Raw genomic sequence first — 19,613 nt, forward strand, 5'->3', positions numbered from 1 at the left:
CAAGCGAACGTTTTCGGCTAGTCATATAGCCCTTTTCAAGCCTATAAGAAAAATACATTATTGAAAGAAATGCTAAAGAATCATAATTATAGTATCACAGCAAAAATATGGTCAAATCTAAACATTTGAGAAACTGCCTTGCTCACACAAAATGATAACTGAAAATTACACAGCGCAACGGGTCAAGTATTTCAGAGGTAAAAATAATTGATTGTTCAGACAAGGACTCAGGCAGATTACGCAAGAAAGACAGAAGCACAAGAGATAGTGGCACAAAACAAAGTAATGCGAAAAGCACAAGACGTGATAATTTAATCAAAAAACTGTTAAAAGGTAAGAAGCTCCGCAAGCAAATAATTGCCTGTTGAGCCCTGGGTTTAAAGATTTGATGATCAATGCCTCATGAATTTTGGTTTCGAATTCGGACAAACACTTACGTACAATTTTGAAAGACTGCAATGACGGTTTATTATTTGAGCACGATTGGCAGTTTCTAATATGGTCTTTAATTGCACTGTTTTTATTAAAATTAGCCAAATTCAAATGCTCTCCCACTCTCGTCACCAAATGTCGCGTGGTCATACCAATGTATGACGATCTCGCATCATGCGAGCAAGTGAACTTATACACGACGTTAGAACATAAGCGGAAAGGAGTTTTGGACTTTAACTGAAAATAATAACCAGCTTTAAATGTTTTATAAACGGAAAAAATCTTAACGTTAAACTTCAATGCAATAAATCTGGACAAACTTGTGGCAAAACGTTTGGATTCCTTGCCAACAAACGGGATTGTTAGAAAGTTTCTGAAATCAGGCTCCTCAACTGGAGACGTAGTGGAAACCGAATTCAAAAATCCTCTAAGAACCTTATTAAAAAACCAAGTCGGATAATGATTAGCACCAAAGTATGAGCGTAATTTATTAATTTCATTATTGAAACAGTCATTGTTCGAGCAAATGTCTCGAGCTCGCGAGATAAGGCACTTGATCAAAGCAGATTTGTAATTAGACGGGCAAACAGCGCTGAAATTAAGGAAAAGATTAGTGTTTGTCGGTTTACGCCAGACCCAAGTATCAAATCCATTACCATTTATTTTGATTTCTACATCCAAAAAAGGTATAGTCTCCGTGGCTTTTTCTACAGTAAAATTTATGTTTTGATGTTGCGTATTGAGTACTTCAAGAAACTGTGAACAAGAATTATCGTCATCAAATATGGCAAAAATGTCGTCAATATAACGTAAGTAAAGCTTGGGAAAGAATTGGGAAGTATTTTCAGAAAAAATGTTATTTTCAAGGTGGGCTAGAAAGAAATTGGCAAGAGTGGGACCCAGAGGCGAACCCATAGCCACTCCGTCAATTTGCTTGTACAATTTATCTTTGTATAGAAACATGCCCTCTGTGGCTAAATGCATCAATTTGATAAAAATGTCTTTTTTGATGAGCGGGTGGTTTGGCTGGTCTTCTGCATATATGTAATTCGCGATAATGTCGATCGTTTCTTTTAAAGGGACGTTAGTGAATAGCGATTGTACATCAAAACTGACCATTACTTGATTTGGAGCACATTGAAAATCTTTCAGCTTGTCCAGAAAATGGTTGGTTGAGTCGAGCATGTACTTTTTTGGCATGTAAGGTTTAATAATATTGTCTAAGAATTTAGCCAGAGCATATTCCGGAGTCGAAATCATTGACACAACTGGACGGGCTGGATTGTCCTTTTTATGTACTTTAATCAAACCATACAGCTTACCTGGGCTGCTGCCCGAGGGAATCAGTTTTTGAGTTGTTCCAATCCAACGATTTTCTGGACAAGCTGAAAGATTTTCAATGTGCTCCAAATCAAGTAATGGTCAGTTTTGATGTACAATCGCTATTCACTAACGTCCCTTTAAAAGAAACGATCGACATTATCGCGAATTACATATATGCAGAAGACCAGCCAAACCACCCGCTCATCAAAAAAGACATTTTTATCAAATTGATGCATTTAGCCACAGAGGGCATGTTTCTATACAAAGATAAATTGTACAAGCAAATTGACGGAGTGGCTATGGGTTCGCCTCTGGGTCCCACTCTTGCCAATTTCTTTCTAGCCCACCTTGAAAATAACATTTTTTCTGAAAATACTTCCCAATTCTTTCCCAAGCTTTACTTACGTTATATTGACGACATTTTTGCCATATTTGATGACGATAATTCTTGTTCACAGTTTCTTGAAGTACTCAATACGCAACATCAAAACATAAATTTTACTGTAGAAAAAGCCACGGAGACTATACCTTTTTTGGATGTAGAAATCAAAATAAATGGTAATGGATTTGATACTTGGGTCTGGCGTAAACCGACAAACACTAATCTTTTCCTTAATTTCAGCGCTGTTTGCCCGTCTAATTACAAATCTGCTTTGATCAAGTGCCTTATCTCGCGAGCTCGAGACATTTGCTCGAACAATGACTGTTTCAATAATGAAATTAATAAATTACGCTCATACTTTGGTGCTAATCATTATCCGACTTGGTTTTTTAATAAGGTTCTTAGAGGGTTTTTGAATTCGGTTTCCACTACGTCTCCAGTTGAGGAGCCTGATTTCAGAAACTTTCTAACAATCCCGTTTGTTGGCAAGGAATCCAAACGTTTTGCCACAAGTTTGTCCAGATTTATTGCATTGAAGTTTAACGTTAAGATTTTTTCCGTTTATAAAACATTTAAAGCTGGTTATTATTTTCAGTTAAAGTCCAAAACTCCTTTCCGCTTATGTTCTAACGTCGTGTATAAGTTCACTTGCTCGCATGATGCGAGATCGTCATACATTGGTATGACCACGCGACATTTGGTGACGAGAGTGGGAGAGCATTTGAATTTGGCTAATTTTAATAAAAACAGTGCAATTAAAGACCATATTAGAAACTGCCAATCGTGCTCAAATAATAAACCGTCATTGCAGTCTTTCAAAATTGTACGTAAGTGTTTGTCCGAATTCGAAACCAAAATTCATGAGGCATTGATCATCAAATCTTTAAACCCAGGGCTCAACAGGCAATTATTTGCTTGCGGAGCTTCTTACCTTTTAACAGTTTTTTGATTAAATTATCACGTCTTGTGCTTTTCGCATTACTTTGTTTTGTGCCACTATCTCTTGTGCTTCTGTCTTTCTTGCGTAATCTGCCTGAGTCCTTGTCTGAACAATCAATTATTTTTACCTCTGAAATACTTGACCCGTTGCGCTGTGTAATTTTCAGTTATCATTTTGTGTGAGCAAGGCAGTTTCTCAAATGTTTAGATTTGACCATATTTTTGCTGTGATACTATAATTATGATTCTTTAGCATTTCTTTCAATAATGTATTTTTCTTATAGGCTTGAAAAGGGCTATATGACTAGCCGAAAACGTTCGCTTGTTGTTTTTTGTTTTTATAATGTTAAATGTAGTGTTGTTGCTTAGTTATGTCTGTTTATGGTTTAAAAGAGTTACCTCTCTACCCAAATAGGTTACTTGTGTTGAAAACAGTTAAATTTGCTGATGCTCAAGGAAATGAACAAATCTGAAGATGATTTAAAAATCACTGGACAAGTTTATACAAGAATTTGGGCTTCGAAATGCGACTTCTTAGCTCACTCTTTTTATATGGAAACTGAAATACTGATTGTTCAGTCATTTTGTCACTGTTATTCAGCTGTTGTAGGCTAATAAATTGATTGAGGGAATCGCATTGCGAAGATATAATTGTGAAAATGTGGTAAAAAATGAGAGGACTATCACTAGTTCTTATTGCTCTACTGTAAGTTCTCCCAAAAGACAGCAAAGTGTTTCGCTTCTGGTGAAAAAAATTGCATGAAAAGTTTTAATGTTTTGGTGCTCCTATTGGTGTTGCTTAAAATGAAGCTCACTGCGGAATCCGGAGAAATAAAAGCAGGGATAAAAGCAACGTTTGTCAATAGAAGATGACTACCAATGCAACGTGCGATTGGGGCTTGGACATTAGACGATAAAACACATCCTTACCAACTATACCAATTGGCTCTTTCTGGGAGACAACTCAACATTACCAACAATAGTCTATTCTTATCCGACTGACACTGGCGTAACAAGCTATAAATGGATTGTCGTGCCCTAACTGGACAAACTAACTTCGCTATAGCACTCAAATTTTCAACAATGCGATTTTGTAGTTGTACAAAAACTTCACAATTTTTCGTTGTCAAAGCATCATAGACTTTATTTTGGTACATAAACTTTCCTGATGATGATACATCGCACATCGGTAATACGTTAAATTGAAATTACAACTAGTTATGCTGACATGAACTTTAATTTTTTTGATGTTGATAGCTTATTCTAGTTCTATCAGCGTAAGTATGAGTAAGTTATGCTGTAGATATTAAAATTACGAAGCAAACTAACAAAGCAAAGGCACGCAAAAAGACAAAAGCCACTGAATCATGTAAAATCATGTTTATTAGAAGAGATTTGACAACAAGTAAACAAAAGGCATTACAAAGGACTGCACGATTATAGCCTAGGCCTATTACTTATTTTTCAACAAAATTTATTTCAAAGCAACATTTGTCTTAATTGTAGCTTAGTAGACCTAACAATTTTTTTTTTTAACTTTTTTGCTTTTAGATATTAGATTTAAAAGAAAATGGCTAAATTAAATATGTGGGGTCACAGAATGTGTCTAGTTGTGTTTCGGCTTAATCAAAAAAAAAATGTTCCTAAAGTGGTTTTGAGAACTTTAAACATAACAAAACATCTTATCAAAACATAACTTATATTTATTTGTATATTCGACATAAAGTTACTTGAAACATATTTGTGTGTATTAGCCATTGCAAGCATTTAGATTTTCTTGTTTTAATTTCTTCAAAAATCCACAATTAGGCCTACTCATAAACGTAAACAATAAATAAAAAAGCATAGTTTTTAGAAGGCATTGATACAACTTTTTAAGAAAAATGTGAACACTATAATATAAACGACGACCTTTTAGAGTACATGCATAAAAGTGAGACAAAGTCCAATTTGAAATTCTTTTGTTGCATTTTTCCAGTTAGAAATTCTTCATAAGAATATTATAAGAATTTCATAAGAATTTTTAACTGGAAAAATGCAACAAAAGAATTTCAAATTGGACTTTGTCTCACTTTTATGCATGTACTCTAAAAGGTCGTCGTTTATATTATAGTGTTCACATTTTTCTTAAATTTTTGATGCTTTTGTATCTGCTTTACGCGGATCCCCGATTGACTTTACGTTGATACGGGTTTAAAGTAATCGCCCCCCTTTTTTTAAATAATTGATACAACTGCTTGTGAAATAAATAGGTAAATACACAGGTGTTCGCACGAAACAGCAACGCCGAATCTCGCTTCAGCTGTGAATTCGTGCTTGTTCTTAGTGGTATGAATCATTTCAGTTTGGTAAATTCTATCTTGACCGATTCATGAGGTTTGGTCATCGGAACAGCGGAAAATTTTAGTTTTCCGGCTAGTCGGATATCGGTTGTTCTGATCAACTCAAACAATAAAACCCTCAAGAAAAGCAAACCGTAATTTTTTCCTGCACACATCCGACTGCCTTTGCCGAACGGTACGTAACTGTAGTCTCCAGCTGTTTTACTGCATTTGTGACTCGTATCGATTTTGTTTGCTTCTTTTTCTTCAGCTATATCAGCAGTTTGCTCTTCTGTGTGTTGCTTCTTGTTGGATTCTTTGACTTCCTGAGCTTTGCATTTGCGGCAATTAAAGAAAGCGTCAGGGTCATAATTACAATGAGGTCCGTTTTGCAAGATCTTTCCAACAACGTCTTCATGAGTTAGTTTGATGCTGTATATCAATTGCCACCCTTTGGGTACCTGGTAGCCCTGCAAAATAAACTTGTATGAGACTGCAAATTTTCTCCATGTTTCTTTCGCTTCTTTGTCTATTTACAAAATTAAACAATTCTTTTAAATACATGGCCTAGTGGTGGTTCAAGCATTGCTTAAGAGAATACTTTAGACGCCAACGGTAAAACGAGATGAAACGTTCTAAAGCTCGTCAAAAAAGGATACATTTTTATTAAGGGAATTTGAACCGTGTTGATTTAAAAATAGCGTGGGCCAGATATGACTAGGTGAAGTGCATGACTTGGTTGGATCAATTACATAATTGCAGTTAATTACATTACAAACACAAAATCAAGACTTCCAGTTGCATTTGTGTGGAAATTTCTAAATCGCAATTACTTGCAAACATGTTAAGTTTATTTAATTACAAATTACGATTTCAAAATTATGTTTCAATGTTTTATGCTTTTGGTTGGTAATTGTTTACGTCTTATCAAAATTGATTAAATTGCGTTTCATGGACATCAGGTTGCGAAAAATATCTATAAGCTAACCAGTGCAAGCCACAACGGCCTACTCACCATTCAATCAATTAGTGTCCCGTACAGGGGCGTACACAAGGGTTGGGGGGTTGGGGTTAACTCGCCATTAAACTTGATATTAAACTTGTTTTATTGCTTATTGCGCAGAAGATTTGTAGAAGTTTTTATAATCATTACTGACCAGGGCTTTAGTCAGGTTGGGAAAAGGGAGCAATTACGGCGCATATACAAACCCAACATCGTGCTGGCAGCCTATCAAATCTAATTTCAATTTGGCCAAAACCTTTCTAAACTTAAATTGCCAATACAATTACACAACAACAAATGTCTTAATTACAGTACAACTAGAATTACAAATACATGAAAATGTGTAATTAATTACATTTATTGTATGTTAAATATGTTTGTAATTGACCAATTCTGATTCAGTGATAGCAGTTCCACTGTTCTGGAAACTACCCGACTGATTTTTGCCTTGCGGTTTAATTTGCAGTCATGATTAATTTACAGACGAGACACAGTCAATGCAAACACATGTACTGTATGATCAAAAGGCTTATAGGCGTGTTCTAATAGAATAGATCTGCTACCTTTACATTATTGTACGCTTACAAAGTTCACCACACAACTTACCCCTAATTCAAAAGTTTTTTTTGCTACCCGAACACCGCCTGGGATCGAAGGAGTTACCCTCATGGTCTCTTTAACAACGCAATCTCCAAACTTCAACGATTCGATCTCATTGAAAGTTACTTCATCCATAGGTTTGTCCCAGAGTCCATGTTCTCGAATTTCGTTTCGAAGCCGTTCAACAATCTGCATATGTGCAAACAACAAAAGTAAGTTGCATCACATGTAATGATAAAATACCCAGACACCAGCTTTGAACAATGAGTTTAGAAACTAACACTTGTTTTGAAATTTTGAAACAAACACAATTGTCAACATAGCTAGCACAAAGTTTGTCTTTTCCATTCTACTATTTCATTGAAATATTTAGTGGGCTGCTAGCTTGCATGCTTTACCTCTGGTCTCTGACTGAGGTGTACAATCATTGATGCTGATGCGCACTGAAGGCTTTGAGTACCAGCAAAAATAAATTCCAAGGACAAATTTTGCAAATTGATCAGTTTAACTTCGGTTCCTTCTTTTCTCGCTACTTTGATAACATTTAAAAGGATGCTTTCAAAGTCCTTTTCACGCTCATTAAACAATTCTTCGTCTGTGGAGTTGATCTTCGAAAGGAGATTTGCTTCTAATTTCTTGAAAACTATTTGCTGTGCTTGCAAACCCTAAGAAATGACAAGGAGAAAACATGTCAGTTTTCAACGTTATATTTGCAAGAGATTATTACCAAAAAGTTATGCAAGCTCACACGCAATCGGTAGCTAAACAAAACAGTTCAAAAATTAAATAAACAACAGAATAAAAAGACAAGCTAATTTTCTTTAATACTTTCTTTGTAACCTACCTTGTGAAACGCAAATCCAGGAACATTGAATGGTAAACTGAAAATGCTGTTAACTATGTCATCAGCAGCCCGAATGTAGAGTTGAATGTCAGGGTCATCAGGGGAAATTCCAAGCAGAACTGTCATCATAGTTTTCGACACCATCTGCTTGCAAGCTTCCAACACTGGAATTTCTCCTTGCCAATTCTAATTCAAACAGGAAACAGTTTACACATCTGAAAGCTATCCCTTATAAGTTATAACACAGTAACACAACATTTCACCGGTTATTGTCAAAGAATTGGAAACTATTGCTTCAAAGCTGTTGTCATTAATTTTCCAGGTTTGCACTGTTGTTGGTTGTCCTGCAAGGACGGAGCCGCATTCGGCTATCCAAAACATTTAACTTTGACCCCCAATTATCTTTTTTCTCACTGTAGTTCATATCTTTTTAAGCTACTTGCAACTTACTTTAACATGTTCGTGAATACCGGATTGGACGACTGGCGCGTACATTCCCATGTATTTGGGAGAGAAAGCCCGAAGCGCAAGCCTCTTGATGGTGGTATGTGTTTGCTTGTCTCCGTTTACAATTCCATTTTCTCCGAGAATTCGTCTTGTGGTGCTCGGCCAACTAGTCTCTACTATGTGTCCTATCAAAATTAAAACGCTGCTTTAGAAATTTATCACACAAGCTGGGCATTTATAGCTATCGACAAATACTGATAGCAACACAGTGACGTAACTATAAAAAGAAAATTTTAGGGAGGGCAAAAGCAAATTTTAGGAGGGAGATAAACGTTTTAATATGGAAATAAAGAATTTGTTTTAACATACAGCTACTAAAAGCAGCCAACATTAATGAAGCGTCATTCAACATGTAATACAATGTCAGTAAAACGTTGTAATACTAAAATCTCATTTTTGAGAGCAAGATAAACACAAGTTTTTGGGGGAAGAGGCGATTGCTTCCTTGAGACTCCCCGTGGCTGCGTCCTTGAAATAGCACTTTATATTTTCAACCATACTTGAATTTTATTTTTGTTTGCTGTGTTTTATCTGTTCAAATGAATGTTAAATTGTATGGACGTTTAATGGTGTCAGAATTTAGAGCTCGTTTTTGGCTGCAATAACAGCAATATACAATGCTAACCTTTTCAATAGCTCGAGCTCATAATATCATGTTCTTATTCTTTTGTTTTAGACAAACAAAACAAAGTAACCTTAGCGGGTTTAACATGCTGTATTACACAGAGATATAACATAATTAAAAATAAAAATCAACTTAAACGTTTTCGACTTTTTTTAAAATTATGTTCTATCTCTGTTTAATGCAGCATGACCAGCTAAGGTTACTTTGTTTTGTCTATGGTTGAACAAAGCAAACTCTCTACCAAAGCTTTATCCTTTGCATTAATTGCATGCAATTTGATACAATACTCTACAGCTCTACTATCCTGGTTTCAGACCTTACCTTCGCCCAGGAGAAGTCTTTTTATGTTGCTTTCTCCAATTGCCATGATGGTTGGCTTTCCAAACATATGAGTCCGGTAAACATTTCCAAACTCTCGTGCTCTGTCTCTTTGATACTTCGTTCCCTGAAAATGGCCAAAGTAATTCTTATAATCATTACGAAGATGATACGAACAGTTAAATATAATTTAGCATATAGGATAGTAGAAGTACATTGCTTACTGTATGTAACTAACCCAATCATAGTGTCCATTTCTCAATAAGTTATAATTTCCTTCCATCAAGTCAGAATTACTCAACTTTTCGTGATTTTTCTAAATAAACGTGCTTATTGCAACGCTAACGGAAGGAAAAACAAACAAACGGCGAGGAAGTGCAATGAGTAAATAACTTAGAACTTGATAGTCATGGTTTGTTATTGTTAGCTGGGTTATCCAATAAGCTCATCAGTCATGCTATAAGTTACACCGCACAATTTTAATTATTTTAACTTTATTCGCAAAAATTTTTGCTTATAGCATCATAATTCAAAGTGGCAAAGTTTCACAATTTTTGAACTCAGAAAAATTGTTTCTTTTACAATCGAAAACCTGAATTTAAAAAAGTCACTAAATCCCGAAACCACAAGGTACTTGCAGAAAAGAATAAATTTTAGCTTGCCGTGGATTCAACTTGCATCCAGCGGCTTAGATTTCAAGCTAATCCTAAAAGTTCAGCTTCAAGAAAAAAGACATTTTTTCCAAAAGGTGCTGGAAGTTCATTCTCACAAGTATTGGGTTCTTTTGACTCTGCTTCGATAGAATGTTGATTAATTGTTGGGAATATCAAATGCAGAAGCTTTAAAATTGACAAATGAACGAATTTTATCTTTTTAAAAGAAAAACGCTTTCACCAATGCATCGTACCTCTAACAACAAATTAATACGAAGGTTGAACCTTTGCAAAATACACAAGAGGAGACGTCTTGTTGGTCTTCGAAAAATCAAACAGGAATTTAAAATTCAGCAATAAAGCAACAAAATTAGTAAGATCCTCCAACTTTTTCTCTGTAGCACCTTAACACAAGTGGGTGTCCATTTTGTGTTTTGTTTGTTTATTCGGTAAAGATAACACGGATTGTTCCGTTTAAAACACAATGTGTTCGTTTTAAATAATCTTGAAAACGAGTTCCCAAAGCTTATTTACAAAATCAACAACTTAGACAGAAAATGTGTATAAATTAAAACAATATTGGCAGACCAAAACAAATTATAATTCACCAACCCAAACATGGTATTGGTACCCAAAATACGGATAAGTCAATTTTGCTGAGGATAACAAAATCGAAACAGGGTGTTACTGTTACGTATCTAGGCTTGTCGACAAGGCTAGGGATTAATTTTGAAGTTTAGCAAAAATGATCTCTCTATTACGTTCGTTTATCTCCAATGCAATGTTTCACTGATGTCTCAAAAATATCACCACCGACAGAACCCGTTGTTGTGTACAACGTATAGATAATAATTGTTTCTGAAAACAAACAAAAACCCAATCTGGTGATACCAGGCGTATTAATAACATAAATAAAAATTCTTGTAAAAGCACCCGATAAACGTTTTGTGGCTGTGCAAAGATAGGCCTATATGTCAACTTTGTATAACAAACATTCGTTACGAATAGTTTACGTTATCTCAAAAAATCCCTTTTCAATAAACAAAATAAGCTTACGTCATAAAAAACTTGTGTTTGCGTTGCAAAGGCAATTTTAGGTTTATGATAATGCGGATATGAAAACAATATTATACAACCTACAGTATTTTGATCTTTGTAAATTCTTAATAGATCCAGTTTTAAAAACTTCTGTTGAACAAAGAAGGTAAATCATTTTGCGAACCACTCGCAAACCATTGATAAAAAATTTCTAATATAATTTGTCAGGAGCGAGTCTGCGTCTGGAATGCTTTTAATGTAACTTAAGCACTACTGCAAATCTACATTGATTTCTGAATAAAATCGACCAAATGCAGCTTATAATGTCATAAAAGTTTTAGTTAAATGTCAGGTTGCTGTTGTGCTAGTACGATTGCCAGGGATTTAACATTCTCGAAGCAAAATTATTTTAGAATTTCAAAAGATTTCGTATCAAATCTTGACTTCGTTTTGTTTAAGTTTAGTTTCTCAATAAAAGAATTTAGTTCCGTCTCCCTTTAAAATAAAAATAATTTTGCTTCGTAATTAATTCGAAACGAAAATGAAAATGCTTCCTGAACCTTGACTGATAACGGTCAAACGTTTTTGTATTTTTGTAGCCCAGACGCCCAGAGCATATTTTCAATAGTTATCGAAGGTCCACTACGTTTGAAACTACAACGACAAACTGATAGGCTAATAGTTGACAAAAATCTCAATCACTCGAAAAACGCAATAGTTTGGTAGACGTATTAATATTTTGGTACTTATCATTCACTACGGTCTAGGCTACGATAAGCGTGTTTTGAACAGCAGTAACATGTCAAAAAGGAAAAAATACAATCATGACATAAAAATCAAAAGTTGTAATTGAAGTGTAGTTTAAGTAACAGAATAAAAGATAGCCCATAGCCACTAAAAATATTTTAAAGGAACACAATTGGGCCACGGCCTACAGCTTTCCGACCTCTGCTTTAAGGTGCGTCTACACGACGACTGTTTTCTTGCTTAAGCTAGCAGAACTTCTTGTTTGTTTAAGTTAATCGCACTTTGTGCCGCTTACTTTTAAGAAACTGAGCGAGTAAGCAAGTGCCCGAGAAAAAATACGCTCCAGAGCGAAAAACTGGGCGCTTAAATGAGTTCTCTTGCTTAGAAATCTTTTCGCGGCAAAACCTCAGGTCTACACTCAGTAGTCTGGCTACTAGTCAAGCAACTAGGAAGTTTGTAGTTGTTGTTTAGTATTTGATGCTTCCAGTGTTCTCTGGCCACACTTGTTTCTAACTTTTTAACTTCACTAAGTTGTCGGAACACTTCTTTCTGAAGTAAATTGCGCGTTTGCAACCTTATCTTTTTGCAGCATTTTTTACACAAGTTGAGTTCAGTTGCTTTTATTTCTGACCATGATCATCACAACAAAAATAACACACGTTAACATTTGAAATCCATTATTAAATCATTGAATGACTGCAACAACTCAAAGTGCCAGCTCACTGCGACTGCCGACTGCCGACTAGTTGTTAAAAAACAGTTGGTTTAGGGAACGTTCAAATATTACGTAACGCTTTTTTTCCGAATTTTTGACCCCCCCCTCCCCCATGTAACGCCAACGTAACGCTTTTTTCAATCCCCCCCTCCCCCATGTAACGCTTTTTCACTACAAATTCAGAACAAAAAACTACCATTCCGTACTCGAAAGCGTTACGTAACGTTTTGCTTGAACCCCCTCCCCCCCGATGTGACGCTAACGTAACGCATTGCATAAACCCCCCTCCCCCTCGAAGGCGTTACGTAATATTTGAACGTTCCCTTACTTCTTGCTTTGGCGCGAACTTTTTGAAACGTGACGTCATTGCGGTTGAAATACTCACGTGACCGCGTTCAAGCAAGCAAAATCTTTTTTTGAGATTGTGAGTGTAGACGAAACAAGCTTAAAAACTAGCTTAAGCAAGAATTTCTAAGCAAGAACACTTTCTCGTGTAGACGCACCTTTAAGCCGTGCATTTTTAATTACGATTTGTTAAGCTTAAATAATAAAAATTTTCGAAGTTTACAAAATGTTTTCGAAGACAATGAAAAAGTTACTTTTTGACGTTCCTTTGCCAGAGATTTCTCTTCTAATTATTTTTTTCGAGTCGTGTCAAAGTTCGTTTCATTCCGAACTGACTTATGCAAAGCATAATTTTATTTTGTGTCTTTCGACTATAAATTGTTTTGAGAAATCCCGGCTTTTTAATTAGCTACTTGGTCTACGAAAATAGAAGATTTTTTTTCCATTGACTTGGTGATAAAACAATGTTTGCAATAAGCCACTAAAAGTAAACATTACAGTCTCGCCAAAAGTGACACTTTTAAGAGTGAAACTTTCCGAGTTGCTAGTTAAATAAATGACTGAGCAAAGTTCTGAAATCGTTTTTCTAAGGACATTCTTGACTTCTGCGTTGGTAAACCCTTTGCAAACACGACCACCATTTGTTGAAGTATTAGGAACACAGTGTTTGACTGCATTATTTCATTATGATGACATTTAGCAAACAAGTTTAGCATGACTCAAAAAACACAAGGCAAAGACATTTGACAAATGTACTGTAACTTAAACCTCATGACTAAGCGTAAGTAGAACAAAGCCGGATAATTTTTGTAATTTGACCGCAAGCTAGGAAGGCTAGTGGTTTTTGAGAAAATGCAGTTTTAATGATTTTCGTTGAACAAGAATAACATTTATAACAATACACTTTGGATACGTTATCGGATTATTGACTAAATTTCAAAATATTGATACTTTAATGTATGTACTTACGATTAGGAAGAACTGTACCATTTCTCCAATAAACGGAAGACCCATTCTGCCACCAGGTAGAGGAAGGGGACAAGATTTATCTCGGAGCAAAAGGAAATGATATTCCCAAAGATAACATGAGAGACAGAAGAGAAAGCAAGGGACGGTAAAGTATTTCAATAAATACAGAAATGCAAATTTAAAACTTAAATGCCAATTGAAGAAATCTGAGCTTTCCAGGTGAGATTGATTTTTCCAAAAACCTTCCATGATAACAACGGTTGCTTCTATCGAGGATGCTCTCAAAGGTTGATCGATGCTTTCCGGTATTGTGTAATTGTCCAAGCTTCTATCAAGGTGTGAGAATTCCTCAGCTGTTTGAATGTCACTGCTGCTGCTATAATTCTGTATTAAAACAAAAAGCTTTTCAGAAATGGAAGTCGAGGAATTCATCAACGGAACAAAGCCATCAGCACTTTGTGAAATCATTTCCATGTCGTTGGCCTATTTCTTTCAAGCGACAAGAATTCTCTGAGCAACTTCGCTGTGGCAATGCCCTGCTTTGAAAATGTTTTTGTTTAGCCAGAGGAAGCTAGAATGACTTTCTACCTGAAGCGGCGAGGTTATAAAGAACGTGTTTGCCTTTTTTTCGCATAAACCACATACCGTTATTGCTTCAAAAAAAGCAAATAACTTTCTCAAACAAACTTAGTTGCTTGGCGTTTTTAATGCCAAATTCGAAAAATTTAGCGTTTTTTTAATGCGTTTGGCAAGCAATTTTTGGTTTGGCATGTTGGCTTTTTTTTTTACTTTTTTTCGAAATTATTTTTATCATTTTAAAGAGAAGTTTAAAAAACCTTGTTTTATCTGCTTGGAGTATTTCTAAAAAAATTCAAGTTTGAAACGGCAGTCCTCTCTTTCAAAATCCTATCAAGTTTGTCATGATACGACAGCACATTTCACAGATTGTTAAAAACTCTTCGTTTACTTCTGATTCGATTTGCAGTAAAATGCTAGTTCTACGCAAAATGCTAAGGAACAGCAGCAGGCAACTAAAATTGCAACTCCTATGCATGCTGACAGCACTGTCATCGTTAACGACAGTCTTCAGCAGTGTAACGCTTTTATGGGCTACGCAAGAATGTCCAAGTCTTTGCAAACTTTCTCACTTTTTACGAGGTAAAAATGTTAATTTGACGCCAAGTTAATTTACTTGAAATAAATTCAATTCGTTTGGATTTAAAGCCAACGTTAGAGTCCATAAAATCAGTAACTGTAGCCAAATTTTATCTACGCTTGAAAATTAAAAATTAAATAAGTCTGATTGTCCAACTCGGAAGTAACCAGGCCGCCTGCTTTCACTGGTCAAACCGTTTGACAAGCGCTATTGTATATAAAATGGACTATAAATTTTGCTCTTTTGTTACAGGCTACTAGCTTTTCCACAAAAAAATATCCCAGACATCAATGTAGCCTATTAAAGTTTAATGTTTTTGTTTATTCTCAAAGTCTCAGACTTGTTTTAAACGCTTGTCTAGTTTTTATATTGACATCATAAACTAAGAAAAATTTTGTAAGGGAGATGACTCAATAACTTCACAGCGAAAGACGTTTTTTATTAGTATGTGTCATTAAAATGGATAACTTTTTTCACAGCTTTTGACAGCTTCTAAAATACCTATTCCAAACCTCTATAGCAGGATACTTCCAACTTTGTACAGACACTTTACAATGCGATTTTTACAACGTTTATTTAAAGCGAATTATGGAACATTTTTTAAAATAATGCTCCTAATGAAAACGTGTATTACATTTCAAATCATATAGCTTATCATCATAGTCTGTAATGTTGACGGGAAGGGGGAAGTCCAAGAGGTACAACCCGGCGTGGCATGATTTTAGGGGCACGTAATCTTTCTAAGGGGCCTAAAAACATGAAAAAATCACCGCGTATTGTTTGGATATGGGGCGTCTTTCTTCAAAGTGACTTGATTTCAGCCCCGAGGATCTCAGTGGTACCGGGCCCTGATTATATTTTCAACGGCCCTGATCCTAAGTTTTTAGGCGAACGTTCGGAATGTTGGAAAAAGTGCTGTCTGAGATTTGGAATTATTCGTTATTACGTGTAAATCAAACAAGCTATTTTTTCATCTCTATGCATACCAAAAGATTATAAAATGATTTTGTTAAGTCATTTTAAAAACAATAGCCTATACTGCTAATTTGCATTCACCGAATACTGGCATTTTGCACAAAATCCGATCTCTTTGCACTATTTATTAAAGAATTGGTTTCCTTATAGCGTCTCCACCTTATTCAAATAGAAAAAAACTAATTTATTTTTCTAAGTTTTTATACCATGCCCACAAACAATAAAAACAATGCATAGTTTGAAAATTACTGAGTTAATTGGTTAAATTTTATATCCAATACAGTATTCTACTGTAAACGTTCAATTTTTAATAGACAGAGACTTTGCTTTTTGTTAGCGATTCGAACTTTATTTAATTTCATTAATAAACGAGGAAAAACTGTGCGTCAAATGACGAGTTACTGAGAATGTCTAGCTCTAGTGTGTGGCTTTGTGGGAACATACGAGTACATCTCATTTTTAAAATATGATGGAAATCTAAATGTCACGTTTGACATGCGGTCATCAGGTACCGATGATCAATGATTATGCTTAGGCAATTCGAGCGTGCAAGGAAATCACGATGCAAAAGTGCAAGTGGTGAATTTTCGCAAAATATCTTCGATGAAGATTAACAGCATTCAAAAATAGCACCACTTTCTAAGTAACGATTCAATTCACTTGAATGTTGAAAGGTGTTTAGTATGCTAATTCCTTTAAAAAAGATTGGAATACATTAGCATTAAAATATTTTGTATTTCATTGAAATTCTCTAATGTAACGGCATTATAATTAATTTCCATTACAATCAGGTCTTTGTTTTTTCTTCAACAACACCTTAATAATTGTTCGCTATTTTTTTTTTAGACCAGTGGTTCCCAAACAGGGTGCCGCGGCACCCTAGAGTGCCATTTACAATACTCTGGGGTGTCGCGAGCTATTTCACATATTTATTTTTTGTCTCTTCAAATGATTAGCCAGGATCATTGTTGCCAATGAAATTTTCACGCAGGCTTGTTTTTGTCGCATTGTTTCAGGTCATTTTTGTGTTATTCTTCTGCATGTGATGTTTCGTGATCACAAATGTGTGGTATCAATCTACTGTTGTGATTGTGATGTCACTGTCTGTACAAGTTGTGCTGATTGTCGATTGTAGTTCAGAAGAAAGGTAAATGTGAATGGCAAAGTTTTTGCCTATTTTGTCTGCAAATTGAACAGTATAAAGTTTCACACTGACTTCGAAATAAGTAAATTTTCCTTTTTTTTTTATTAAATCTCCATATAAAATTGGTTGGTTTGAATCTTTATCCTCGGGCAGGACTAACAAAACCTCTGATAGGTTATTTCTGGAGGGTTTGCATACTTGTAAAGGTTTTGCAGGGCTAGTACTTACCGAGATTAGCAGAGTGAAGTTTCCTCTTGTACTTGAAGTTTTGTTGTCTGCGAATTATTCCATCCACTAGGTACCGTTGAATGGAGAGCAGTCCCGAAATACGTTGCTCAGGTGCATACCCCAAGAGCCGAAGCAGCGCCTCTTGATCTTGAGGTTTCCTTGTGTACAAAGTCGTGCGCCCACTGAGTTAATGGGAGGACAAAGTGTTGAAGTGATATGTTGACTTCTGATGGTGTTATTTTTATTGTTTTTTCCAAGGTCACAACAAGTGAACTTGCCTAGTTATCCCCACACTGCATTTGAGTCAAGCAGAGCAGCTATTATGAATGCCATTTCTAAAGTTCATCTGATGAAAGTGAAAAGTAGCGAAAAAGTGAAAGTTACTTTCACTGACACCAGTGAAGCAATAAATCAACTAGTTTATTTTTGCTTTTACTTTCATCAGATAAACGTTGCAGTTCAGTATTCAAAGTATTCTATCACAAGTTATAAAAGTGAGACATTGAAATGCAGTAAACGCACCTTTGACTTGGCCAGTAGGTTACTTTGTCTATTGTTTTGTGAACACTTGGTCCGATTAGCTGTAGAATGTGTCTACACCAATTGAAAGCAGTCAATGTCGGTACTCCTTCTTCAAAATTTACATTCACGACCTGTTATTTGCAACATCAGGTGAGTAGAGCCAATATAGTTTGTTCATTAAAAACTCTACTATGCACTCATCAAAAATTCAAAATAATGCACTTTTCATTTTATTTTTTAGGTATTGAAATGACGTGGTTACATTTAATACTTAATTATTGGGATAATTTGAATGATGCAATTTTGCCTGATGTCATTTCTGATTATAATTTCCACCTGTGGGCAATGTTGCCATGGAAAACATACCGCAATTGGAATGTTGTAGATAGGCTACACGATACAGTTGAAAGTAAACTATTTAAATGACATTATAGTATCACATGTTAAGTAAGCGACATATGTCTATAGGCTACAATTCCTCTGTTGATGATTACTCTGCAAAAACTTTAAAACAACTTTTAATTTCGTAACAAAGTTTCCTCAGATCTTGACATTTTATAGCTTCTGACATTTCGATAGGAAAAAAATTGTTTCCTATAGATTTTAGTTATTCTTAATTTAATTTCGTTTCAAATTTAATGTTCCATGATGAAAAAATTATTGAAAAAGCATAATTAGGTTGTCTCTCTATTTTTTTTGTTGTTGCTTAATTTGCAAAAACAATGGACATTACTCACAAAAAAGAAAATATCAATTCTAAGCTTGTTGTTTCTTTTTAAAGGAATTTACCAATTACTGAAATTTTAGCCTACACCATTTCCCAACAGCGTTATGTATAGCAAAAACATTGCATAGCACAGCAAACACATACTCTAGCGTAGTAAAGAAACAATTTCAATTTGTAATCGTCTTCCCTTGAACCACCGGAACCGACGGAGCATCCTGTCACTTTATTGATTGTTTTCAGAATTCGACCGAAAAGCTATTAGAGAGCGGACAGATTTTTGTGACATGTTGGTTGATGATGTGGTTTGTCGTCTGTTGTTTGTCACATTCGCACAGTGGCCGATCCAAGGGAGGGAGTGTGATTGGGGCGTTCGTCCCCCTAAAAAAATGAAAAAGTAGCCTAACTTTATTCACAGTGTATTTGCAAGATTGGATTAATGTAGACTTGCACATCATTATGTTTTGTTGAAATTATCCCCCTCCCCCCAACGATCCTCGCTGGATCTGCCCCAGCACTCGCACAGGAAAAAATATGTCATTTCCCAATTCTCATGAGTGTATAGTTGAACGGGAAAGTTGAGACATACCCGTGCTCGTCTCAGCGAGGATAAGTCAATGAGAAGGAATGTCGGCATCGGGGATAAAGGAACGGAATCGGGTTGAGTTTAACCTTTCTGATTATGAAATCATCTGTGATCTTTTCCTCATCAATCTTGCAATCTTCGTATCCATAACCACTTCTTTTGCATTTTGTGATCTGAAGGCATTAGTTGGTAAGTGAATAGCCTACTTCGAAAATATCTTCGTAAATTGCATTTTTACTTAACTTTTCTATGCATGGTAAGCTATGTTAATCTATGTAACACTGATCCACAATTCATTGCCTCTGTCAGTTACGTAACGGCTACTTATATAACCCGCAGGAGACTGTTACATAACATCCAAAGCAAAGGCGATAAACGTATCACTTTCGTTTAAATGACAAAGGAATTTTGTCAGCAGCGAACCAAACCAAAGTCAACCATTTGAATATTTGGATTATTTCCTGACAGTTCGCGGTTGATGTTAAGAATTTTAAAAACGCAGTCATACTGTATGTAG

The 19,613-nt window shown here is 35.5% G+C and overlaps 1 protein-coding gene across 2 annotated transcripts; it reads right to left on the reverse strand.

The window, feature by feature from the left end:
* Positions 1-5,181: 5,181 nt before the first annotated feature.
* On the reverse strand, positions 5,182-14,309 carry LOC145778534 (cytochrome P450 26A1-like). Of its 2 annotated transcripts, none has more exons than XM_082590031.1 (7): positions 13,762-14,309; positions 9,298-9,421; positions 8,295-8,476; positions 7,845-8,030; positions 7,399-7,665; positions 7,007-7,189; positions 5,182-5,867 (listed from the first exon to the last, which is right to left on the reverse strand). In XM_082590031.1, exons 1-7 carry the CDS (start codon positions 14,233-14,235, stop codon positions 5,412-5,414), a joined length of 1,872 nt encoding a protein of 623 aa, XP_082446157.1. In that variant the 5' UTR covers positions 14,236-14,309; the 3' UTR covers positions 5,182-5,411. The 2 variants fall into 2 exon arrangements, with proteins under 2 accessions (XP_082446157.1, XP_082446158.1); XM_082590032.1 differs by having other exon boundaries at positions 5,663-5,882; positions 7,021-7,189.
* Positions 14,310-19,613: the final 5,304 nt, after the last annotated feature.

Source organism: Aplidium turbinatum, chromosome 10, assembly GCF_918807975.1.
Source record: "Aplidium turbinatum chromosome 10, kaAplTurb1.1, whole genome shotgun sequence".
NCBI classification, from domain to species: domain Eukaryota; kingdom Metazoa; phylum Chordata; class Ascidiacea; order Aplousobranchia; family Polyclinidae; genus Aplidium; species Aplidium turbinatum.

Excerpts from the sequence above, each read along its gene's own strand:
- LOC145778534 (XM_082590031.1), bottom strand. The coding sequence starts at position 14,235 with ATGGAAATGATTTCACAAAGTGCTGATGGCTTTGTTCCGTTGATGAAT. Across the intron at positions 7,666-7,844 it reads CTGGATTTGCGTTTCACAAG|GGTTTGCAAGCACAGCAAAT; the intron begins GTAGGTTACAAA and ends GTCATTTCTTAG. Across the intron at positions 5,868-7,006 it reads AAAAAACTTTTGAATTAGGG|GGCTACCAGGTACCCAAAGG; the intron begins GTAAGTTGTGTG and ends TTTATTTTGCAG.